Source organism: Vigna umbellata, chromosome 4 (genome assembly GCF_029865625.1).
Source record: "Vigna umbellata cultivar VRB3 chromosome 4, Vumbellata_1.0, whole genome shotgun sequence".
NCBI classification, from domain to species: Eukaryota; Viridiplantae; Streptophyta; class Magnoliopsida; order Fabales; family Fabaceae; genus Vigna; species Vigna umbellata.
In genome coordinates this window covers 73,625,760-73,653,301 of record NC_142168.1, presented here as the reverse complement: position 1 = coordinate 73,653,301, position 27,542 = coordinate 73,625,760, and the positions used below count along the sequence as shown (strand labels likewise).

Sequence of the window (27,542 nt, the reverse complement as noted above, 5' to 3'; positions counted from 1 at the left end):
CTCAAAAGTATGTAATTATTAATAAGTAGAGAAACAACATGTTTTTTATGGTTGAAAAAATTTCATAACTAAAATAGGTTTGAATGACCACGTATCTGAATAAATTGATTAAATTTATTAATATTTGCTAGAAAGTTGGAGATCAAGTTACTATTTACCTCAAAAACATTACTAATTAAAATTAAGATTTGGACTTTGTTATTTGACTCGTTCTTATTTTTGATCTTTTCTCCTAATGTATTTATTTATTTTAATTCATAAACACAGTGTTATATGAGACTCCACAAAAGTTTTATATTATATTTTTTTCTGTTATATATATATATATATGAAGTGTAAATATGGGTAAACATACATTTATATTTACATCTTACCTTTATTTTAATTAAATCTAAAAATAGAACATCACCTTTTTCCTATCTTAGTTATTACCTGATGTTTATTTTATTTCAAAATTTTGAATTAATTAAGTGTTTACACGGAATGAATTTATCACAAAATAAATAAATAAAAGGTAAAAGTATAATTTTTATACGTATATTTTTTTAATAAATTAAGTTGTTTAATTGTAGTTTATACTTATAATAAGTTTTTATAAGTTGTTTTATACATATATATTATAATAATTTAATAGACCTTAATCCTATATAATTTATAATATTTGGGGTAATTTAAGTTTTTGAATTTTATAAAGTTACTCTATATCTCTATCAATTGATAGTCAAACGGTAAGTTCTTCAATCAACATAAGGTGGAAATTCCTTAGGCTGGATTGGACAATCAAAATGCATTAATGTCATAACAATTAATGGTCAATGTGAAGCGGATTTACTCTAAAAATCATTTCAGTTAAATACTTCGCGATTTGTCATGTTTGAGTTGTAGTTAGGTCAATCCTAATCAAAAGTCCATGGACAAAACTATAAGTATAGATCCAAGTTAAAGATGGTAGGTTACAATGCATTTATTACCCTTGCTTTCATAATCAAACTAACTTTGGCAACAAAAGACCTTTGATAGGTACCTACTAATCGACATTGAAGAATAGGAATTAAAATTGAAGATAAGAAGTAAACAATCGCTCGTTGAAAAGGAGACGATTACCCCCACATATCAAAACATTTTAAGATTTAAGTTAAATAACCTATTAAAGACGGGTTTAAATAGAACATCTACCAAACATTATTTTCACAACAGTCGATTATGGAAGAGTTCAAGAAAATGAATCCCAACAAAACCGTAATCTATCCAATAAGGATGAGTTCATTTATTGAACCCATATAGATCAAATGAATTAAATAGTTAAAATGAAAATATATCACATTTTTTACTTAATTAGGTCGATTTTAATTAAAAGTCCAAAACTATAAATATAAATCCAAGTTAAAGTTATAGGTTACTCATTAATTATACATTTATTATCCTTATTCTTGAAATTGAACTAACATTAGCATTGAAAGACCTTTGAAACATCCTTATCGATCAACATTGAAAATAGAAATTAAACTTAACGATAAGAAGTGAACAACCGAAAATTAAAAGAAGAGACAATCAACCCTATATACTGAAATAATTATTAAAACAATTGAAAAAATAAAATACTTTATGTATTTAATAATATATTTTTCTATAATAATTTGAAATTAAATATAATATATTTTTATTATTTGTTGGTTTTAATTATGGTGGAAATTCAAGATAAATATTGAAATTATTCCGAACTCGAGATAAGATTAAAAAGAGTTATTATTAATCCTTGATCTCGAGAACAACTATAGTTAGTGTAGAAACTTTGTAGGTTTATGTTGGTTTCATAAGTTAGAGTGCACTTACAAAGCTTATTAAAACCAGTGAATCAGCCAATCTATCATTCTAATAAATAGTGGTAATTTTAAGATGTGATAACTAATCAATTTGCATGTATTCTTATCTCAATTAGCTAAAAAAAAAGTTAAATATATAACGTGACTATGATAATCGAAGCTAAACATTCATCGCATTGCATGAACCACAATTTGTTTAACTTATGTGGTTTCGATATGAATGTATTTATGCCTTGTTCAACCTTCAATTTTATATTGTGAGCATATGTAATAAGATGTACCATACTTTATTTTTTATTTATACAAGAAAATTATTAAATAATAATTAATTTAGAGACAAAATAATTAATCATTATATTGAGTAAAAATATTTTTAAGTTAAAAAATTTGGTTGAAAAAATAAAAGTAAATAATTTCTTAAAAATATTAATTATTTTAGAATATTAACTTCTAATAATTATTATAGAAAAGTTAAAAAATCAAACATTAAATACAATAATATATTAGTAATTTAACAAATAATCCCTACAAATAATTCAAATTCTCTTTCAAAACTTTTCTTAAAAATCATTATAAAGTGAACAAATCTCCCAAATCAAAATACCATAATATTCAAATATCTTTCCTAATCAAATCTCATTTAATTTCATAGATAATTTCTAGCAAACAAAACATAAATGAGTAACTTCCAGTAGGACTTGTTAAAACGGCTTAGTATATACAGTGGAAAAAAAGTCTACACCGCTGCAATTTACGGCAGTCAATCCCTAGCCTCTAAAGCTCCCGCCGTGGAACCACCCAACCACCTCCGTCCGCCGTCGAGCACCTCAATCCGTCCACTGCACATGAGTATGTAATGCTTTTCGGGGAAACATACACATTAATTATTGTTGTCGTGGAAATTTTCTTTACGCTTTTGGGTAAGTCTTTTGGTAAATTACCGATTCGGTTTGAAAGCGTTGATATTGATTTCATCGGAATTTACTGAGAGTGAAGGTAAAAAAATGAGCGAACTCAGGAACAATTTTAAATTTTATTTCTTGCTTTTCATGTTTTGTCCTGTTCAAATTTCAAATTTTGGTGGATCCCTTTCTTTGCTTCAGTGTGAAGCAGAGTAGGCCAAAACCAAATAGAAAGGAGGAAAGGTTCTGCATCAAATCTGAGGAAGAATGAGCGGCGGTCGACTTTGCACATTGTTGGGAGAATTGGGGTACGAAGGATGGGAAGCATTGGACCCTGATAGCTTCGAATGGCCGTTTCAGTATGAAGACACTCGCCCCCTTCTCAACTGGATCTGCTCCAATCTCCGTACTTCCAATGTCCTTTCCCTATCTGAGCTTTCCCAGTTACCTCTCTCTCTCTCTCTCTCTCTCCCAATTATCCATTACTTATTTGGTTATGAATTGTTGATAATCATAGAATGTGAATGGTTTCTCTCCTTGTTTCAGGTACGAGCAGTTCAAGCAAGAAGGGAAGCTGTTAGAGGTGATGAATTTCACTGTATTGAGTTCTTAGTTTTGGAATTGGAAATGAACTAGCAAGTTAGTACTTTATTACATAGTGAATCTGAAATAAGTTGAATCGAGCAGGGTGAGGATTTGGACTTTGCTTACCACAGCATTTCGGCCTTCTCTGAAAGGAGAGACAATCAGGAGGCAGTTTTCGGTGCTGAGGAGGGGTTGAAAGATATCAAGTACTTCTACTGATAACTTCAATTGATCTCTATTAGGCTCTTCTGTGGATAAAATTCATTCGACAGGAGGAGAAAATAAGAAGGTAAAATGAATTGAGCTCCACTTGTGAGTTAAAATCAAGTATATGCATCTCAACTATTGGAGAAGTTAGACAAGAGAACTTGAAGAGAACTTTATGTCAAAGTTACGTGCATAAGTTGATTTTAACTTATGGGGGAAGTACAGTTCATTATACCTTTCTGTTTTCTTCTCCTGTAGGTGGTGGTAGGGTGTATGTTCAATGAAATGAATATGGAGCATTGCCTTATTGTTTGTGTTTTTGGCTTTAGAGAGGCAACTCTGGTGTATAGAGAGGAGGCTTTGGCCTTGCAGAGGCAGCTGAGGCATCTACAATCTCAGTTTGACATGCTTTCGGGGCAGGGCTCAGCCTTGACACAAGGAAGACGACCACGCCTTGCTGCAACTTCTATTGTTAAAGGACACCTTTCTAATATTGACGATAGCCTTTCTGTCCGAAACTTACAGGCAAGTCACTGCTTCCACGTGTAATGTATTATTTCCATGCTCTCTGTTATGGATTATTTTGTTCCCCATGTAAGTTTGATGATTGATAATGTTGTCTGAAATGTGATAAAGTTCTCTTGTACAAGTGGTGTACCTCTTAGGAAACTGTAAGTCCAATAATGAACATTTGTAAGCTTGAAAAATATATGAACCCCATTGATAATTTGAGTTTTTGTTCACTGTTATTGTGAGAAATTTGTATTTCTTTTCGCCTCAGTTATCATCTCATGGTGGTTTGTTTTCATTAAATTTCTTCATTGTTTAGATGAATGCGGTTCTCGAAAGAATTGCTTCCACAGCGCATGAGTTGGCACATTATCATTCAGGAGATGGTAATATTTCTTTTCATTGTTTCTCTTAGATAATAATTTCTTGTTCTACTCATTTTTATAAAGTTATTTTTTGTTATCCCTAAGTGTCAGTATGAAATTTATTGCTGTATAATTATAAGTTTTGTTAGTTCAACCATGTCAGGCACTGAGATAAAATTTTAATTTCCATGTTCCATGGGTCATGAATTTGTTAAATGGAAGAGATTCAAAATGGACAGTTTTAAAGGAGATATGAATTTTGTTGAAGTCTCATCTTCTTGAAAGGTTTTCGATAGAGCATGATGGTGTTGTTTGATATGTGTCTAACCCCATCTAATATAATGCATGGTTGTTGTTGTGGTATAGTATGTTGAAAACTCATGATGAGTTTTGATATTTCTTTTGATGAATTTAGCTATTTTGACATGCAGAAGATGGCATATATTTGGCATACTCAGACTTCAACCAATTCTTGCTTGGAGACTCATCATGTCTAAAAGAGCTAAATCAGTGGTTTGCTAAGCAACTGGACACAGTAAGTGGGCTGTGTTTTTTCCTTACTGTCTTCTTGGTCTATATTTTTTTCTGGGATAAATATACTTTGAAATACTATTTTTCTATTAATTATAACAAATTGATAATATACGTAGCTTAGAAGGATTAGTAGATTCCCTTTATAGGGTAAAACTTAGTGCACTAATAAAGGTTGATAACTTGTGAGTTGTTGTTTTATACTTTTCTTGCGATTGTTTCTGATCTTGCTGTTGAGACAAGACAAGTTCGTCTAAATGAAGTTTAAACAAATAACATTAAATGAAGTAGCCTTGAGTATAGTCTTAGATTGTAAAATGGTATAAGCAGAAAAATTCAAACAAAGAACAAGTTCTCTAAAACTAAGCTTTTCTCCTCTTACTGCGCCCTGGAGCGTTTTCTGGAGGCTTCAACACTCATCCTGGTGTTGTAATCAATAGATTCATAGTGGGAGGTTCCTAGTTCTCTATAACTGAGCTTTTGTCCTCTTACTGTACCCTTTGTGAGGATGTTGTTTAAGGTTGGAGCTGGAAAGCTTGAAGTCATCATAATGTCAAGGATTCCTTTCTTGACAAGAATTCTATAGATGAGAAGAGAGTAATGGCGCCCTAGCACATTAATTTTCTGGTTGGTTAAAGTTTGAGAAAGATGGATGAAAATAAGATGGGGTAGATTGAAGGGAGTTTTATCCATAAGATGATAGATGACAAACTTTTCTAGGTTAGTAACTTTGTTGTTGGAGTTGTTGTGCAGAAAGGTTCTTCGGCAGATGTAGAGAAAAGTCTTTGTTGGCTCGCTCAGCTTTTCAGCTTGTTGTGCAGAAAGGTTCTTCGACAGATGTAGAGAAAAGTCTTTGTTGGCTCGCTTAGCTTTTCAACAATGATATCATTGCAGATATATTTATTTTCAAAATTTTCTCCATAGAGAGTCCTTTCCACCTTTTCACCAAAGGCGTAGATTTCATCCCACTCTTCCTGGAAGCAGTCATTAAACCGGAAGCAGTTAATTGCTTTAGATATGGTGTCTACATCGACAGCAATTTCTTTTCCAATGACTGATCTTATGCAGTCTGCTTCAGCTTGAGCATTTTTCCATAACTCTCTTACTAGCTTTGGAAGAATTGGCTCATCCCATGAGAAGTAGTTCTTAGTTCCACACCTTCTGAACATTGATGAGATACATTTTCCTAGTACTTGAAGTTCCTCTAAGGTTGTTACCTCTTCCAGATGAAGAGTCTTGTTTGATTAACCAGATATGCTAATGCTGCAAGTCCGTTTTGCCACTTTCAGAACTTCCTTGAGAGAGAGATTGGTGCTTGATTTGCTGTCATAATTTCGGGTATGGGAAAGGAATGAGTTTTTGAGGGATTTAGAATGATAGATTTGTGTTCTAGATGAGAGAGTGAGTGAGAGGAAATTGGAAGTTTTTAAGATATTCAAGAGAATGATGGGATTTCTAGGTTTTAATACCAGCCAAAAAAGACCTTTGATTTGAATTCGATAGTTTCTTGGGAAGTTAACCATCTGGGGTTTTAGTGGAGGCATCATTGTGCATTAAATGTGCCCCGAATGATTGTGGATGACGTGGAAAGCTGCGTTCTAAGTTTTTTACCTAGACGACGGTTTTGGATGCTAATGTGGCTTAGTTCTAAACGCGCTTTGTTACTTTAAGCATCGTGTCTATAGATGATCTATCCTAGACTATAACCTTAGACATTGATAGGTACTGAATGACTTAACACTCATGCTTCCTAACAATCATACTCAACTATCTTTCTTTTATTCAGAGTGTTTGGTAGTTAGTAAACGATATACTCTAGTGTCGTTATGGATGGTTTTTTGTCTAAACGCTACTAGGTTCTATACGACCCAATTCTTCTCTATCATCTAGGATAGATGATAACTTTGAGTAGTTTGTTTCTAGACGCCTTATTGTTACTGATTGTACGTTGGAGTGATACTCTTCCATGCATCAGAGAACAAGACATTTTCCTAGATACAACATCTTGTACTTAGAGGTCCATACAAATATTGACATCCCACATGTCAATTTCCTCATAGATAATTTATCCCTAGGCAATTCTTACTCTAAAACAGATTTATGTTGTAAGAGAGAATGTAGTTCATACCTATTTCTCCAAAGCTTGTGATCTTATTCTTTGTCCATTTTCGTTGAGATAGCTTCCTCCTTCTGATTCCTTTAGTTATATATTTGATTGTGCCGTGGGGAGAGTCTTGTTGTTGATCCTTATGACAAATACTTCTTTTAACCTCTTCAATCCTATTTTCGTTTAGCTCCCTTAAGGAGTGTTAGACACTTTTGTCGTGAGACTGATGTTGATCCTTTTATGCCTTCCATAGACTTACCCAAGTCCTTTCCTGTGCTTATGAGCATTGTCTCTTATGTGAGCTTTTCTTTCATCTGCTTTATTTTACAACTTATGTCCTGAAGATTTGTGCCAATATTCTTCTAGACGATCCCTTCATGACTTTTGAGCTCATTCGTTGAGTGATCAAGCTCTTATACTTAGTGAAGAGTTTTGTCGTCTAGTGTCATCAGAATTCCTGGGTATTCTGAGAGTGACACCCCGAGTTCTTCATTGTCTAGGATGGCTTGGTATTGTGGTAGAGTTTTCCCAAGACCTTGAGTTCCTTGAGGATCACTTGAACTTCATTTGGAGTGCCCTCTTTTGTGCTGAGATGAAGGATGTGTATTGTTTTGTTAGAGATGTCGAGCCTTCTTCTTGATGTCCTTGAGAAATCCTCTGGAGATAAGATGTTTGCTTCTTGATGAGTCTGGACCACTGTTTCAACTTGTCTGTCTCTTGCTGGTTTTCCTTCTTTGATGATCATCAGGTAAGCTATTGAAGCCTTTGGACCGTTTCCTCTAGTTTTGTTAGGAACTAGCTCATCGAGGTAGACTCTGATACCAATTGGAGTTTGGAAAATACTAGAAGGGAGGTTGAATAGTGTTTTTCTAACACCTGCTATGCATGATATGGGTGTTGCTGTGCACTTCACTATACAGGTGTGATACTAGCTAAGCTAACTGTTGTAAACGCTTAGTAATGTAGGTTCTTTGTCAGCATTTGTTGTAAGTAACTTAGTGAAGTCAGTTATGCTGAGCTGCCAGCTAGCTCGATCTATAGTCTAGTGAACAAACCTCGCAGAGCAAGCTACTAGATCTGTATAATAATTAAAATATGTACTTCAAACAAGTAATGCAAGAAACCATTTTTCAGTTTTTACAAATTCTCTTCTCTTCTCTTTCTCAGTTATGTATTATTGTCTTCAAGTTACCTTTCTGTTGTTTACTTCTGATAATGATGTAAATATTTTTATTGATTTATGTTCTCTCAAGTTCTTCATACCCTTTTATGACTTCTTTTTTTTTAATTCAATGGCAGGGTCCATTTCGACTTGTTGCTGAGGAGGGGAAATCTAAATGCTCTTGGGTGAATCTTGATGAGATCTCAAATAGCTATGTTAGAGGTGTACATGCTGGTCCTTACAATTATCTTATTTTTTTCTTTAGCCATCACGAGTCCCAAATTTTAATTGGATTTGATTATTTCCTTATTGGCAGTAAATGTGAGCTTTTTTAGTTTTTACTTTGTTCTTATCTATGTAAATATATTTCTGTTTTTTATATAATAATTATTTTCCTACTGATATTGGATCTTTATTGAAGTGGTATAGGCATGAACTGCTTAAAAATTCTGGCATCCTGTACCAACCCTGTAAGTTTAAAACTGTTTTTAAAAGTCTGTTAAAATTATACACACCTTAATTCACATAAAATCCCTGTACTTAACAAACTAAGATGCATCTAGAGTATCTAAAGTCTGGACAAAAGGAAGGCTAAAAAAAAATCTGTACGGAGTTCACTCTACATATTAAATACTACTATACTGTCTCTTACACACAGAATATATATCCTGTATGACCTTGAATATTGTTAACTGGACCTGTTGAGCCTATTTGTTTATTTTTGGTGGTTCAGCAGATTTGGAAAAATCACATCATCAACGTGTATCTGAGTTACGCCGGCTTCGCTCAATGTATGTGCTTCTTTTGATAACATTGCAGATTACTTATTTTGGTACATTGTTGATTGGTTTAATGTGCACCAAGTTGTACTTAAAGAGTTCTAGATATGGATATTTATCTGCTATTAGTCTATTATGGTATAGTGTGGTTATCTATATTAGCAATTATGATGAGCTCATGTCTTATAAATTGTCAATTGTTTTGCATAGCAAACTCAACCTTGAATGCTACCCAGCCCGGGCAGTGTGCTTGATAATCATGCCTATAGTAGTACAATGTTAATCATAATCAGTTTGTAATTTTTTTATTTGAGGTAGTTTATAGGTTAACTGACATAAAATCATGTTTATCCTGCGTGTCATCCTATGTCTGACCATCTGTGATTCATGTGGTCCTACAGAAAGCATACAGAATACTTTTTAGTAGTTCCTCATCTTGATCTAATTAGAATGGCTGCGAGAGTCATGTTTCTAGAATTTCACCAATCTTTTAGTGTTAATGGTCTGTGTAAACTTTGTCAGATTTGGAGTAAGTGAAAAACAATGGGTTGAAGCACAGGTCAAGAATGCCAAGCAGCAGGCCATTTTAATGACGCTTAAATCACAAGTATCATCAGATGAGGCTCATATTCATCTTGATCTTCATTCTCTTAGGTACTAATAATGTTGATACAATCTATATTGTGCCTTTATGTTTCCTGGTGTTGTACTTCAAAATTTTGACCTCCAGACATCAATTTTCTCAAGTCTAAACCATGGGCTTTTGCATTGATTATCGGTAGCCTTGATAGCTCTATTTGCGATCCCTTATTATAAAAGTACAGACAGTGCACACAAAATCAATTGACACCAGCATGCTTTATTATAAACCTCCCTTCTATTTTACCCTACTCAAAACACCTTTTCTAAATTTATGCCACACCTTATTTTTGAATAATTGTGAGAAAACACACCATTGCAGAGTTGTACAAAGGTTATGCATTTTTGGGGGCTGGGGTGGTTATCTGTTGCATTCTGAAGGCAATGTTAACTTCAATTTCTTTTGACCATAAATGCTTTTTATTAAATTACACTTTTTCGTACGTGATATTGCTGCCTGTGAGTACAGGAGAAAGCATTCTGAATTGAAAGGAGAACTTTCAAATCTTTATAACCATGAAGAGAAGCTGCTATCAGAGGTTTGTTACTAGATTGTTTTTATTCTAGAATTGTTGTATCAATTTATTTTTCCATTGAAAATGCCTGGACTTCCCTGTCTAAAGGATCATCTAATTACCAATGTAGCATTTATGGATTTGATTTTTATGCTATGTGAATCTTCAAGGCATTGCAATTTACATTCTTCAATATTTTCATAGTTCACTCTATCTTTTGTCTGATATTTTGGTAAGTTGGTACGTTTTGTAGCCTAGTCCATTATGAAATCTTATTCTACTGCCCACTCTTCTATTCAGATCCAAAGTAATTACACTTTCAGAAAGGGGGCATTACTTATGCCTATTACTCCTGTAGATGGAGTGTTAGTGACTTTCAGTTGTATGTATTTCAAAAATTCAATGACCTTCATTCAGTTCATCAAATAATGAAGAGAAGGAAAACATGCGTGGTACAATTGATATTTCCAATATGAAGTGAGTCAGGCTATTCTACAAGTAGCTGTAAATTTCAACTTTCAAGTGGGGTTTTGTAAGGTGGACCTAGAAGTACTTTTCTAAGAAAGACAGTAATTCTGATTGGAAATAAGCTCGAGAATATTGTGATTTGTATGCAAAGAAAAGGAAAATAAGTCTAGACTTTAGATTTTGATGTTTCTCCAAAACCCACTCTGCTATCTTCTCCTCTAACAGTTAATCCATCCCCAACAACTGATTGTCCCCACTAATCCCCAACAAATTGATTTCCCCACTGATACCCCAACTTTCTTTCCCTCTGAAACCCCCTCCGCTACTTGGTCCTGATTTCTCCTTTTATATGTTCATTTTATCTGGGGCCAAATAACACCTTGCATACAGAGAAATGATTGTTTCACTTGGACACTGAGCTATTTGACCATAACGCTTCAGCTGTGGAACAAGGATAAAAGAATGTTCTTCTAACTTTGACTTAGTTCAATTATGCAATTCATTTTCATCATGGTGTTTCACATTGAGATCCCAAGTTTTCATAAACTTTGGAAAAAAATGAAAAAAAAATTGGCAATGAGGGAATTAGAGAAAACAACACTTCATTATTGAGTAAATAAAATCTTATCAGAATATGCCAGCATCCTCCTGTGTCTCAATTCTGGCTTCCATCCCTTCTAATTTCCATGACAAATCATCCAGCCTTCTCTGACAGGTGTCATGAATCATGATAATATGCTTTGCTTGTTACAGGAAGTCCATCTTGATCTGGTAGGTCGGTCCAAAATAATAGATCACCAATTTCAAAAAGATAATAATATTATTAAATCACCAGATTGCGGATATTACATCAGTCTTGCTCTCCCAGACTTCAGAAGCTCCTAGAAATGTTATCTCTGTCCAGAAAACACATGACTTAATTTTCCCTTAACTCCTACTCCAATATGAACGGAAGTACTTAATTATTCTCTATAGAAGCTTTTAAAGGACAGTTATTATTATTAAAACTAAGTCCTATAATACAATTTCTAAATAATTGGTCTGTGTGTGGTCCAATGCCTTATCATTTTCTTCCCTTTTCAGACTATTTCAGATTTGTGCTGGGAGCTAGCTCAACTCCAAGATACGTACATTTTACAAGGTATTTTCTTAACACAACTATTGAGAAGAAATTCAATTTTATTTCATTAATTTTGCATTCTTTATCCTATAGGTGATTATGATTTGAAGGTCATGCGACAAGAGTACTACATTAATAGGCAGAAAGCAGTAAGTTTAGCCATCTTTTTGTACTATGATTGTTATTTATAAATATTTCCTATGTGTTGGGCTATGCTGGTTAGATTTTTGTGCGCATCCTCGAATTTTAGATTGGTTCTCCAAGTTTCTGTTCTCGGTCATAGCTAACTTTTAAATTGAGTTGCAGTTTCTTATCTTCTCTTCTGATATTGTATAGGTTACACTGCAAGTAATATAGACCAGTGAATAGCTTAGAGCTGCCTCTGTCAGTGATGACAGCTGTTGAGTTAGTAGTGACAGCTTTCAGTTAGTCAGACCTAGGACTCTATATCTGTATTCCTATAAATTACTTATTCTATAAATTACTTCTCCAATCCAAATAATGAAACAGTTCACACTACTTATCTCTTTCTTTAAAGTCAATGAATTTTACATATTCTATCAGGCTGTTTGGATTTGTCTTAAATTGATCAAGTACTTCTACTGATAACAAACCTCTCCATTCTTTTGGCAGTTCATAAACCATCTCATCAATCTCCTTGCCAGGCATCAGTTCTTAAAGATAGCCTGCCAATTGGAAAAGAAGCACATGCTTGGAGCATTTTCGTTGCTTAAGGTTATTGAGTCTGAGCTTCAAGCATACTTGTCTGCAACTGAGGGACGGGTGGTATGTATCCTTAGAATTTTGGCATTGCACTTCTTCTTTAATTGTGTGATTATTTATTTTCATTGCTTTGACTTGTAGTGGTATATTTCTTATTTCAAAATTCCCATTTACCACTTCCAATTTAAAGTGTCTGATTTTCTTTTCTTACACATGGTGTGGTTGGTTATCTTAGACCCCCTTAACTTTCTTTTAGGTGAGTAGTGAGATGGGATGGGGAATAGTTAGTTGTGGAGAGAAAACAAGTGTTGTCATATGGAAACGGGGTCATTGAGTGATCTTTGATCATGAGGAGCTTCTGCTCCTGTTCTCGTTTCTTCTTTCATAGTAGTATAATGAAATCATACAAACAGATAGAATTACTCTATTAAAATGTTTATGAAATTATACACCCAAGTATTTTTCATTTGTTTAATCCAATCTGAGAGTGAAGACATACGATACAACGTTAGGTCTTATCATTCATGACTTGTTGGTTGCACTTAAGAAGTATTGGTGATTAACATGAAATTGTGCTTTTATTAGAGTCACGCTAAGTAGAGTTTCTTATATAAATTCTCCCTTTTGTCCTCTGCCACTAAGGGATTTCGCTCCTTTAAAGTTAGTAGGTGCACTTTAGAGAACAAAGTGAATTCACAATTGTTGAATGTATTTGGCTCCTTCAATTAAGCATCATTGATTTTATCACAATCCTATCAAGTGTTCTCCTCTCACCTTTGAGGAGTCAAATCCCCCTCTAGAAGACCATTGAATACCTTCTTTATATTTTCCTTCTAAACTTTAGGGCCAAAGTCCAGTTTTGCATCACACCTCTACTTTTATCTTTTGAACTTCCCTTTATGGTTTGCAGGGTCATTGCTTGGCCCTGATCCAAGCTGCCTCTGATGTTCAAGAACAAGGAGGAGTACATGACAGTGATCATTTTTTGCATGCTATCAGAGACCTGCTAAAAATATATTCAAGTGAGTATTTATTCATCAGAATATTATGATCTATTCAAGTTAGAGTGTTGCTGTTATCCTTCTGATATGCTATCCTGTACGGTGCTCTACATTTTCTTCCCAGATACACAAGCTTCACTGTCGACATATGTATCAGCTCCTGGCATTGTCAAGCAGATATCAGCTCTTCATTCGGATTTGACGAGCCTTCAGTCCGACCTTGAGAATTCTCTTCCCGAAGACAGAAATAGGTGTATTAATGAACTGTAAGTATTGTGATTAAATCAATGTACTATAATTTATGAAATGCTGTAAAATTATGAACGCTTATGCTTCACTGACCTTATTTAATTAACGCTCTTTTGGATGTCACCAATATATTCCTTCTATGGCAATCATAGGGTTAGGTTAGGATATATACCGTGGAGTAAATCAAAGTTAATTTAACGCCAATCCTTAACTGTTTTACTTAATGAATTTCTCACAAAACTCTCTATTGAATGGAAAGTCTGTGTTGAAAGAGGAAAATAGATGCAATATATGCTGAAAAATGTGTGTATGGACTACACAACACAGTCCATGTTATATGAGCTGATTACGAAAAATACAAAGCTATTAGAGATTTTATTCCTATATATATGATCTGATATGCTTATAAATCATATCCTAATAAATTTGATTATGATAAAATGTGTTCATAATTATAAAGACCATAATTAAATAAGGAAAGAAATCATAAAATATTAAAGAAAAATAAATCCTCAGAGATCATCTAAAGATACTGTAAAGTATTATGAGATAATATCGTTTAATATTTCTAATAGTTTGCATCATAAACATCAAGCTCATAAAATTTCTTGTTAAGTTTTTTGTTTTCTACAACATTGAATTATCTTAAAACAAAAGTACAATGCTTGAACTTCATCAGATCATTTGTCATTAATTTTTGTTTTCTAAATATGACATGGTTCTGCATAATAACATATCAATGGTGGTTTAATCAAAATAATTTTCTATATAGGGGCATTGATTGATGAGTGTGTCAAGTTTTGGATTGGTGTCATTTGATTTAGAGTTCGTTTGGATTCTCCATAAACACTTACAAGAGAGAAAATTAAGGAAAACAAAATTAAGTTTCTCCTTAAGCTAAAATTAGTTTAGGAATGCATAAGGTGATTTTAGCTCAAGAAGAACATTAAACTTTTTATTTTCTCTTAGAAATGCTAAAATTTGTTGAAAAATACCCTTAATCTATAAAATCATTGGAGGCTGCTATTTTTTGTGAATTTAGCGAATATGAAATTTTTAGACAGACATGCTTATGCATCCTGTTATAATTATAGAAATAAAGAGTAGATCCTATATAATCAAGAATACAAATATATATATATATATATATATATAAGGTTGTTTTTATTTATTCTGTGTCATAGCCTTATTATTAGAGAATATCAAATCTCTTCTATTTATTTTATTGATTCCATTTTCTTAATATATAAATACATCATCTGTGCTGTAGGCTTGACTGTAAAATATTTTTGTTTGTGACATTCTATTTGCATTGTCAATATTTAGGGTCCATGTCCATACAGTTTTACATTTGCAGCGGTATAAAGTTTCTGCAATTGTTTAGTGAGATAGTGATAGGGTCTTAAGGGTTTATGTCAGGAAAAAAAGGGGACAAAAACAGGACATAAGGTGGGATGGAGGGGGAAGTTGGTTAGGCAGTTATGTTTGGGAGTTTATTTTAGGAAATAGCTATATAGGGGGGAATAAGTGTCTTGAAGGGACACATTGTTTTGTTGAGTAGTTGGGACAGGAACATTGCATCCTGTGGACGGAGACAGGCTTCCTTGTATGCTTACGCACATTGTTGTGTTACCAGAAATAAAGAGGCAATTAATCTTTTGTGTTAGAGTGTGAGTTTCGTGTCTGATAGTTTCTAGTTTTCTTAAAGCATCAGATAGCAATGGGTTTTCTTTTACTTATTCTCTAGTTTGGAGTGTTGTTTTGTTCCTCATTTACTGCAATTGTTCATGTCAATTTTTTAATCTATAGGTGCAACCTTATTCAAAGCCTGCAGCAACTGCTCTTTGCATCTTCAACCACAGCACAACCAATACTGACCCCTCGGGTATGACTTCTAGATCTATACTGTGGCTTGGTTTTAATTTGTAAGACATAATTGTAGCAGTGCTTTTTGTATTTTTTTATTAACAAATATTAACTATACTTTTCATGTCCATTAATTACAACCAAAGCCTTTTCCTAAAAGGTAGAGTATTTGTCATGTCCTCTGTAAAGAATAAAATCAAAACCGTTGTTCCATTGTCTGGGTTTTAAGGGAATGGATTAGTTTCTGATGTAGTTGTGATGTGGACCTTTGTGAAAAAAATTTTGATTACATATCTGAATCTAAGTTTTATCCAAATGGGCATTTCAGTTTTTTACCTTTTTGTTTATATTTTGTTTTGACATTTTGCCTTGTTCCATCCAATATTATTTAGCCATTAATGAAAGAGCTTGATGAAATGGAAAAGATTAACGCAAAGCTGTCTGCTGCGGTTGAAGAGGTGACACACGAGCATGTCAAGAAGAATGAGGTACATGGATCTGAACCTTTTATCATGTCATCTGGTTAGTAATTTCCCCAAGTCATTGATTTCTTTGAAGAAACCCTTTTATTGGGCATCTTCTAATTGGTTGGTTGGAATCTGGGGAATAGTTTGTTGAATTTTATCTAGGCCAACTGTATTGCATTAAAGTAAATTCAATTATTAAGAGTTTCAATTGTTAAGAATTTCAATATTGCATTAAAGTAAATTCAATTGTTAAGAGTTTCAATATGCATGTTTATGCTAAATTTTTTTCATATTAACATAATCCAATTAACTAGATTGTTTTTTCTCCCTATTATTAAGTCTACTGCTATTTGATTACTTAAGTCGTTCCATTCCCTGCTTGTCGTTGAGGAGAGTTAATGTTTTCTGAAGTATTTACTCAGTGCAGTGAAACGCAAACGACAGCATAAGCATGATAAAAATGCTGGAATTCTTTAATTTCCACCCGCTTCTACCCTCAAGAAAAAGACCTAATAATCTTTTTGATACTCTTGACCTGAGTTTTCTACTGTTCTTACCTAACACTTCTCTTAGTATTTCCTTTCACTAATAACTTTCATGAAAATACTTCTTTGGTATAGTTTTTTTCATACAATTGAATCTGAAAACTTAAAATGTGAGGACAATAGTTCATTAATCCTGAAAATTGAGCCTTGACCTTGGCCTTACTGAATGATGAATATAATAAAAAATATGTATGAGATTAATTTCTATTTGTGTTAAATATATATATAGGGTATTATATTTATAATAAAAGAAATATGGGCTAAGTGCAAAATACAAATAAAGAATAAAAACAAACAAACTAAAAATAAAAGATAAAAATAATATATTTAACACTGAAAAAGTAAAATAAATTAGTAATAATAGTTTTTAAGTTCAAATCGATGTAGTCACTCTTGACATATTCTGATGTTTTTTCTTGATAAAACTTAGCTTCTTTCAATCTTTCATTTCCATCTCGTCACCATCATATTGTACCACGCCTCTATTGTTAAGTTTTACATGAATGTGTATATATTCCACATGCATTTCAAAGATTCTGAAATTATTGTGATGACTGAAACTTTGTACTGGCATCCAGATTGTAAAACATCATTCACAAGAAATTGGACTTCAAAGACGAGTCTTTGTTGATTTCTTCTGCAATCCTGACCGATTAAGAAGCCAAGTCAGGGAACTGACTGCTCGGGTCAGAGCCTTGCAAATTTCATAGCAATCCAAGTACTATCCTCAGTTTCACTCTCTACTTGTTTTATTATTATTGTTATTATTATTATTATTATTTTCTATATGCTTTCTTATCCAAATGAGCAATGTGCTATCTTTTGTTTATACAAGTGTTTTTCTTGTCCAGATTGATTTAACTTCCTATGCCTGCGAACCTGTGGTCGAAACCTAGTAAGGAGCGTTGGCTCAAGCAATATTCTTTCCTTTCTTTTCTTACTTGATTTGAAAAGGATGGAATCAAATACTTCTTTTATTCTGGTAGTGTAGATATTTATTAGTGTATGCTGTATCATCTCTCCCTAAGAAATTGGAATTGTTGTGCTTTACATGTGAAAATTAGCAAGTACATTACATATATATGTAGATAAAAAACTGTGATTAAAGAATTGGCATGCTCCGCTTGCCTGAGTAATTGATGAATTACTTCTCAACCCAAATTTGTTGATCATTTGTTATGCACCTAAGTATTGAAAAGTTTGTCTACTGTAGTTACCATAGCATTTAAGAGAGTCCTTGTTCCCCATTAGACCCCAGTTTAAAGGGCAAGTTTCGGAGTGTTCTCAGAATTATTCATACATTATTCGTTTTTGTTTTCTTGTATCCCTTCACCAGATATTGTTCTTCCTCTGTTAACAAGGACTAGAATCTGGCAATGTTTGTTATTTCTGAGTTTCTCTTAACCCAAGTTGCAAGATGGTGTGCATAACTTGGTCATCCCTATAAATTGGGATGCGACCAATGCCATAAGTTGCAAATAAGAAAGACAACACTTTCCAGAGGGAGATTGGGATCATGAGCTTTCCTGATCCCTGCTGCTTCATCAAATTTGTTGAATATTCTAGAACTGAGTAAAAAAGCTTAGTGTATGGATGCTAAAAATTTGTAGAATAAAGGGATTATTTATTTCTAATATACAGGGAGTCTCTACAATTACGAGTCCTATAACTTGAAAAAAAAAAAGTACTGTTGAATCTATTGTAATCAATAAAATGGAACTTGCCCAAAATCACTTCTTAGGAAATGATTCTCCTTATCTACTCCATTATTGTCACTGAAGCTGTTTTTTAGCTATTTCTCTATATCAACATTTGCTCATATCATCTCAACTAATGGACTAAATACTACCCTTACTATAAGCTAAATGTAGATATTTACCCAATTATTTCAAAAAGAAACCCTACTATATACTGTGCCATTTATGTTTTTCTTCTTCTTAATTTATGACTAATAGTAGTACCGTTATCTATTCCTGTTCCACTTTCACCCATGAAAATTGAGGTTTAAAGATAATAAAGAAGACTTCTCTTTTTCTTCTGAAGTATACGGGACCCTATTAAAAAACACTTTGTTTTTGTTTATATTTCAACTCTTATGCAGCTCAGAAAAAATAACTGAAGGAAAATAAGAAAAAAAAATACAAAAGTTTTATTTATTTTAAAATAGTCAGTAGCTAACACTATCCTTCCATAGGAATTTCAAGAAAGTACTTTTGTTTGTGTCGTTATAATTCAAATTTAATAAGCGAGTTTAAGTTAATAAAAATGTAAGAGTTTGCAATCATAAAAGACTATTTTTCTGAGATATAAAGAAAATAAAATGATTCTACTTTATTGGTGTCAAAATGAATGAATTTACTTTAATCATGAGTAAAGATACACAATCAAGATTCCATCGAAAATTTCTTTCAAGTTCAAATTGCGAACTACAAATAAAGAACGTAGAGAAAAGAAAAATGGTGAATTTTTTTATAAAGAGAACTCTACAATTTTTTCTGAGACATTATCTATGTGGTGTATGTATGCAAGGAAACAAATTACTGGAAGAAAGACAATTAGAATTGTGAAAAACTACCATGTTAAAAATTATAAGAAATTTGGTCATGTGAAAAGAAAATTGTTCCAACAAAAATTAACACCAAGAAAATGTAATGACCATTACATTACTAAAGATGAGAGCACATTTAAGGACGTGATGACTCCATAAAAATGAAAGTTGCAATGAAAACTACAATGGAAATAAGACTCAATGGATATTCATAAAATATCTATCACTGTGAAATTACAAGTTAGGTTTTACATGTGCAAATCAACCAGTACATTACATGAATGCATATGAAAGCTTTGCCATTATGCACACGAGTAATTGAAAAATTGGTACTGAAGCTAAATTTCTTAATATTCTCTCCTGCATGAAAGTCTTGAGAATTTTATCAGCTTCTAGTTACTTCAATGGACAACTGCTTCACTTGTAATTCAGATAATCCTTGTTCCCCTTTAAGCCTTAGCTTAGAGGCTATATTTTGGATTGTCCTCAAAATTGTTCATACATTGTTCATCTTCTTGACTATCCTTCATGGCATTTTGTTCTTCCTCTTTACTTTTACCCCAAAGTAAAATATAAGTGCCAGAAATAACCAACACTGATCCTGCAACACTGCTCATTGTATGCAGGGATGCATCAGAGGCAATGCACTGTAAAAAAAGGTGAAAAAATGAAAAGAAAAAGAAAACAGAATGATCATAACCAAATCCAACCTTCCCAAATAAATCTCCTCTTGTAATATAGAGAAATCAAGCACTGCCACAAACATCTGCAGAAGAGGGGTGAATGCTGAAGTGAAAACTGGACCCCTTTGTTTCACACACCATGACATTGCCACATAGCACAACCCTGATCCAACCAGTCCCTGTCTCCACACACAGCTAACTTTTAATGCAAAATTTTGTATAAATGATGCTGGCTTGGCTTGTTTGGATCTTGTACAAAATGTCTTAAACTTAACTTTAAGTCTAATTTAATCTTAAAAAAGTCTATTTGTAAGCAAAAGTTTGTATCCATTTTAATACTATAAATTTGTTGCTTAAAGTGAGTGAATTGAAATTCAAATTTGGGACTAAACTACTAGTTTATTCCCTCAAAATGCATCAAACTAAACTCTAAAACTAATATAATTGACAGTTATACTTCTAAAAACTTATTTTATGAATTCTTCAATTTTAGACACTAACGGGACTTTCAAGGATTGAAACAATGGCTCACTATTGTATTTAAATCATGGTGACATGACAAGAAACTTCCACAACCATTTCTAAATGTTGAGTTTTTGGATAAAGGATATGGATACTTACAGAATATACAACAGTGAGAATCTCTAACTTTCCTCTGAGAATCCATTTGGTCTTACTTCTGTCTATGAGCAAAGTTAAAATTGCTGATTGAATGGCAGCAAAAAAGGACAAAAGGGCTGTGCTAGAGTATTGAAATGGATACTTTCTGCTAATCCTTGCTTGTATGAGAAACCATGAAGACCACAAGCCACATCCTGCAGTCAGAAGCAGTGAACCTATTATCCATTTCTTTATATTGGAAGCTGATGCTGTTGTTGTGCCTTTTTCTGCAATGTGATCTTGTTCTTGCTTGATCAAGGGCATTCCTTTGTAAAGGATCAACATCAAAGCTCCACCAATACACACAAAAGTTCCCAAAACCTTAGCCTTAGCACTCACTTTTCTCATGTTTACCTTCTCTATCCTTACAATTTCAAGATAAAAGGGTCACAATCACTGTAGCATCCACTGATCTATAATGTCACAAAATTTGCTGCATAAAACTTTCACAAGACATTTCCTGTGATTTCAATCTTTAGAAGTTATTGTTTTTTAAAAAACGTTTTTCAGATTGTATAATTTGAAAACTAAAAATGTACTTATATATATATATATATATATATATATATATATTCATCTGTATCCATGATTTTGTTTGACTTACCCGAGTGGCAGTGCCATGATAAAGGTAAATACAGGCACCATATTTAGAAATGCACATGAGAAAGTTGCAGATGTATATTCCAGTCCCATAAGAAACAGGTATTGTGTAAAGGTAACCCTGCAAATAAGTCAAACACTGTAATGGTTTAGCTTCTTCCATTATCACTTTTAGTGGAAAAATTAAATAAATAAACTTCTCATTCTTACAAGTTTTTATAGAGAAATGTTTTCAAATATATATACTATATATAATCTCAAATCTGTATTTTCCAAACTCACTGTCTTGTATAAAAATTTAAATGGGGTTCATTGATTTAAAATAAATTCTCTCAAATAAGGAATAAAGCTCACGTATATTTATTAAAAATAACTTAAAACTCACATTTTTAGTAAAAGGATGTATTAAAAAAAATAATATTATCAAATTTCTTTCCAAAACTAGCAATTTTTATAGAATTCTTACCCCACAAGAGCACTTATGAAAAGCAGACATATTATGTGACCCTCCAGCTTCCTTTCCCTGTAAAATTAAATTAACAAACAAAATTAATGACAATAAATTAGTAATCAATCTAAATTGAACAAAAAAAAAATTAGATTATGTAATTTAGAAATCAAAATTAACTTTTAGAATGTCTAATCTGAAAATCAAATGACTTTCGGATTATGCCATCTAGAAACCATTTTTTTTCTCAAGCCTCTTCAATTTCTTAAAGTTTTTTTAGTTTTCGTATTGTTCAAACAAGAAGTCGTTTTTGACTTCCACATTGGACAATCTGAAAATAGTTTTCAAGAAAATAATAATTTGAAGGTTATTTTTAATTTTTAAATTATATAATCTGAAAGAACTAAGTAAAAAAGATATTTTTAGAGATAGAAAAAAACATACTATAGGAAGAAAATGTCCATATTTAAAATTCTTTAAACAACTCCGTATTAAGAACTTATAATAGAAGAAATTTCACATTTCTTTTTTTTTTTAGATTATTTATGATGAAATAAATTGAAAAATTCTTAACAAGCATATACCAAGCAAGAGCAGAAAAAGTAAGAATTGATTGAAGTAAATGGTACCTTTCATAGAAGCAAGCAATAGGTGCTAAGAAAATGGCTGAAATAGCTTGTCGGTATGTTAAGATGGTGAAGTAATCCATTCCTTCATTAAGCACTTTCTTAAGAAATATATTCACAAAAGCCAAAGCTAGGTTAACAATAATCATCACCAAAACAGCCTTCATCATTTTTGCTTCTTTTACTCTCTTAATTACACTTAATTGTATGTTTAGCTTTTGAACAATGATATCTTATTCCATATATAGAGAGAGATGAATTAACCCTAAGAAGAGAAGAACAAATCAAAAGATATCATATATTCCATTCCAATATTCTTTTCCATTTTAATTTGTTTGGTGGGAATTTTCATGTCATAATCAGCCATGTTTAATGACATCACCTTCTCAAACTTTTCATTAGTGGGAACAAACATTGATTTGTAAATACATTAATCAAATTTCAAAAGCATGGCCACTCATGTCTTCTCATTCTTGTCATGCCATTTAGTGTGTAATTTCAATGGATTAATATTTTTTTAAAGAATATATCAGACTTTATTAACTATATTTCTTGTTTCTTGGACATTTCTATTTCACCCGGTTGTTTCTTTTTCAACTTAAAAATATATTTAGAGTATATTATTAAGATATACCTATGTGAAATTTAAAATTCTTTAATTTTAAGTAATCAAATTACTTTTCATAAAATTTAAATTTATGAGATTTTTTTCTAAAAAACTCATTAATTCAAATTTATGATTAATCAGATATAATTTATACTTTTTCACCTTCTAAATCTGGAATCTATTGAAAAGAAAGATGAACAATTGTTTCATGAAAATGGAAAAATTGAAAAAAAAGAGAAAAAAAATGGTCAAGAACCTACAACATATATTGTTTCAACCACAGAATTCATTGAAAAGAAGGTTTTGCCATTCATACTTTTAGGGTAAATGTTTGAATGCTATTGATTCTTTTTCCCTTTTATATAACTGTGATGTGATTTTATGCTGCTTCTGAATCACTGGAATAAAGTGCTCAGCATCTCATTTTACTTTTATTATTTTTATTACTATCAATCAGAATTAGCTTCTCATGCTTAACTCACTTTCGTTTATTTCTTCCACTCTCAATCACAAAACCACTCTTTTGGAATGCCTGTTACCCAATAACTTTACAAATTGTCCAAACATTATTAGAAAAAAGAGATAGACATGACTCTCTCTGTATCCCTTTAGAATCTAATTTTCTATTTTCATACACTTACTTCTTTAGTATTTTGTTTAATTATTAAAGAAAAATAAGAAAAATATTATTTTTTTAATAAAGTATTAAAAACATCTAAAATCTATTTTAATAAAACAATAGACAATTTATAATGTATTGTATATTAATATAGTCATCCAAATGATAAGACTACAATACTATATCATGTATACATCTCAAACTACTCAGTTATGGTTCAATTTCAAAACTATACAGAAGAAGATTTATATATCTTAATAGTTTATACAACTACCTCCTCATCCTCTATAGGTGTCTTAACACCTGTATTTTTCTTTACACACATCGATATGGGTGATCATTGAAAAAGAAAAGTCCAAACACACAACAAAATGCAACAAAAATAAGAGAATAACCAATTTACAAAATAAACATAATGTACAATAATTTTATAAATATATAACTTATTCACAAAGAATATCACAATAGATAACATGCATCAAAAAATTCATCTAGACTGAATTCATCTAAATATGTGCATTTGCGAATCCATACACTTGTGGTGCTAATACATTGTTTTACTGAACCATCACATATAAGATTAGTCTCTCACACAGTCATAAGAATCCTGATTGATAGATTGAATCTAAAGAACTTGTCATGAAGATCACTCATACAATCTCAAATCTTAAAAAAGATAAACAAAGAGTTAAATAAATAAAAAAAAGAAAAGAGGAAACACTAAAAACATTCTAAAAAATAATATATTTTAAAATAATAAAAATCATTTATAAAACTTTCTCTACTAAAATGTTTTAATATTAAACTAATAAATTCTCATTATGTTAAAACATTATCCATTCTAAATAAAATAAAATTATAAGAGTATAGACTTCATATTTTCTGTTGACCAATTTTATGAAAATGAATTAAACATAAATCTAACAACAAAGACAACTTTATTCATAATTTAAAAGAAAGAGATATAATGTACTATGGCTCATTATACATCAACTTAAACATATCAAATACTTACACACTTAAAAATTTCTTGAATTACAAAAGAGAAAAAAAAAGTATTTATAATATCATGTGTTGTTTATTTTTATTTTTAATTTTTGAAACAAAAGTATTTACAAATATTGAAATAAGAATAAACGTAAACGTAAATATACGTTTTTACATAATGAATACAATTCAACTCGTCAATTTAATTAGTATGAATGGAAAAAATCGTCCTTTTATGCTTGATAAGAGATTTTAAAACATATTTTTCTCAAAAATTAAGTGAAAGTGAGAATATTATTTTTGTAGAGAAATGTTATTTGTAAATAAACATTCATATAATAATTTGTACAAATTATTATGTCACTCAAGATTATTATATGGTATGATGATGGTAGAGAGAAATAAATATAAAATGTTGTAAAAATCGTCGAATGGAATGTTTTATTAGATATCGCTTTTCCATTTTCCATTTATAATATTAACTAAATTATTCCCTACATGTCAAAATTTATAACTTTAGACATGTAGCATAAATGATTAGCTATCAGAATCTTTCCTCAATAACATTAGTTTTAATTTTATCAAAAGATTAAAAGTGCACCATTCTATCCGTTAAAAAAATACCATAAGTGAATTTTATTCTTTAGGAAAATGTGTAGAGTTGTACAGTTAAAATTAATATTAATATTTTGACCCCTTAAAGGAAAAGAGGCTAATAAACAATTGTAATGAAGTTATTAATATTTATTCTTTATTTGCATCACATCATAAAAACTATATAAAAAAATAGCCAAACAAAATATATAATTCATGACTTACAATATATGCTTCTACAAAGTAAAATTCTGAAGTGATATACTAAAAATATTAGCACATCTATTCTTTCTCTTCTCTTTGCATATGTGAAAGGAATAAATAACAAAATGTTCTTTTCTTGATCGTCGTTGACGAAAAGGTAGCCGAAAATGAATCTTTTGCTGAAAACTGATTGAAAAATGTAAAATTTATAATATAAATAAGAAATGTGCATATTTATTTGTATGTATAAACTTTATGTTAAAATTATAGGAGATATAATAAATAAATTATATTGATGAGTGTGACTAAATTTACAATGTGACGAAGTCTTAGGCATAAAGTTAGTTGAGAAAAAGACCTAAGTTTTATAGAAATATTCCATGTTGGAAAACTAGATATCCTAATTACGGTCATAAGAAGAATAAATATATGCCTTGTAATAACATCTATATTTTTAAAGAAGAGTTTGTCAAACTTAATGTTGAGTTCGTATAATATATTTCTTTTTTATAATATTTGTAATCCAAAGCAATTTTTTGTATTACACATTGAAATTGTCATATTTTTATTTTTGGATGATTACACCATGAATAAGTCTCGTGGATTTTTTTTTAGTTGATGTTGATTTGTTATTTGAATTACCTAACAAAATTTTGGTGGAAATATCTCTACGTTTGTTGTTGGTGTGAAGTGTGAGAAATTGTCTCTATTTTGTTCAAATTGTAAAATGATTGGTAATGATTTATCTAATTGTAGAATATTACAACAAGATGTCAAAGCTAATTTTGGTGCAAGAAAACATTTGGTACAAAAATAAAACAACATTATCAATCTAAGAGTGACACTATTACTTCTCAAGATTCGGTTCTTGTGACAAAATCTATTTAAATGGTGTAACGTGTGATAGAGCCTATAGTGCACCCTATGGTAAAGTTTGTTAGAGTCTATGGCGGAGTTTGTGGTGTAGCCATTGATCCAACCTGAGGTTCAACTTATGCTGAAGTGTTTGGCAGAGCGAATGGTGAAGCCTGTGGTGGAGCTTATAATGCAACCACTAGCTTTGTTGGAAGTCTTCCGTCGACTAAAGATAAGACCAATTCATAATTTATAAGTGGGTGCAAACCTCACCCTACAAGCTGATTTTGTGGGGTTGAGTTAGGCTTAAAGTCCAGTTCCAACAAGTTTAGCTTGAGGTTCAACTTGTGGTGCAACCTTTGAAGTCTATTGCTCAATCAGTATAAATTATAAGATAATATTGAGTTTAAGCCCGTCACCTAAAGAATTGCTCAAGTATCACTGTGAGGTATAATTCATGCAAATAAAAATATTCAAATATCTCAATTTTCCTGTGAACAAAAATAATATCATATTTTACACTACTTTACTTAAGATATTTCATGTTAACTAAAAATAAAATAAAAAATTACATAACATAATTAGACATATAATTTTATTTCATAAACTAATTTTGTAAAATTAAATTAATTTTATTTTTTAACATATTTTCATATTTATTTAAAATTTATTATAATAAAATTTAAAGTTTGTTACACTTATCGTGTTATATATTATTAAATTACTTATTAATATTTAGTATGTTTAGATAAGAGAAGAAAGTATATTAAAGATGTATGTCAATAAAAAAGAGATAAAGACAAATTTAGAGTAAAAATACTCTTTTTAAAACATCACATTGGAGTACAATAAAAGTAGTATGAGCTAGTCTACTAATCTACATTCCCTTCTCAAAACCAAACAAGCCCTTAAGGTGATGAAAAATGATTTACTTGAGTGTACAAAAGTTGCATAAGTGCATTATTAAACTCTTTCTTCTATTGGTGAAGATCTTTCTAATTTAACTTTTGCAATGAAAAGGACAAGTTAACCTTGTCTTAAAGAGAAGGTGAAAGCATTAATTGACATGGGATTCTTCTGGCAATGATCTTCGGAACCGATTAGGTACCAAAGTGCATTATTCTAAGATAAGTAAAAATACTAAATTTCATCATTAACTTTAATGCGTTTCACACAACTAACAAAGAAACATGAACATAATCACCAGGTACAACTTCTGCATAATGCTGTTGGTATACCAGTTTTTGTTTGTACATAGCAGATACCATCAGTTTGGCAGCACATCATGCAATCAACAAAATGTTCATCACTCACCAAACAAAATCACTTTCCCTTTGGAGTCACGTTGCTTTAATCTTAACACCAATTTCTTCACTTAAAAATTCAACAACACCCTCACAAAAACACTTGGTATGCATCAGATAGGAACTGAATTCCTCTCTGAAAGGCAATTGACAGAGGAAATTGCAAAATGAAAGTGAATAAATGAGGCCACAGGGTTGTTTTAATGCTCTACCAAATTCATTATTCACTGCAAGATGGAATTT

General features: G+C 31.5%; 1 protein-coding gene and 1 pseudogene across 5 annotated transcripts; one reads left to right on the top strand and one right to left on the bottom strand.

Moving 5' to 3' along the window:
- Positions 1 to 2,513: 2,513 nt before the first annotated feature.
- On the top strand, positions 2,514 to 17,745 carry LOC148201240 (AUGMIN subunit 3-like). 5 transcript variants are annotated; one of them, XM_088113221.1, is made up of 20 exons: positions 2,514 to 2,672; positions 2,927 to 3,168; positions 3,272 to 3,308; positions 3,413 to 3,516; positions 3,847 to 4,042; positions 4,347 to 4,413; positions 4,824 to 4,927; positions 8,330 to 8,414; positions 8,929 to 8,983; positions 9,494 to 9,625; positions 10,080 to 10,149; positions 11,677 to 11,734; positions 11,807 to 11,862; positions 12,347 to 12,499; positions 13,347 to 13,458; positions 13,562 to 13,703; positions 15,496 to 15,571; positions 15,945 to 16,040; positions 17,143 to 17,282; positions 17,416 to 17,745. In XM_088113221.1, the coding sequence occupies exons 2-19, from the start codon at positions 2,993 to 2,995 to the stop codon at positions 17,272 to 17,274; spliced, it is 1,851 nt and encodes a 616-aa protein (XP_087969347.1). In that variant the 5' UTR covers positions 2,514 to 2,672; positions 2,927 to 2,992; the 3' UTR covers positions 17,275 to 17,282; positions 17,416 to 17,745. The 5 variants fall into 5 exon arrangements, with proteins under 5 accessions (XP_087969347.1, XP_087969344.1, XP_087969346.1 ...); XM_088113218.1 differs by having other exon boundaries at positions 8,926 to 8,983; XM_088113220.1 differs by having other exon boundaries at positions 2,534 to 2,743; positions 8,926 to 8,983.
- A 1,601-nt stretch (positions 17,746 to 19,346) lies between these two features.
- Positions 19,347 to 22,317, bottom strand: LOC148201239 (WAT1-related protein At3g30340-like; annotated as a pseudogene).
- Positions 22,318 to 27,542: the final 5,225 nt, after the last annotated feature.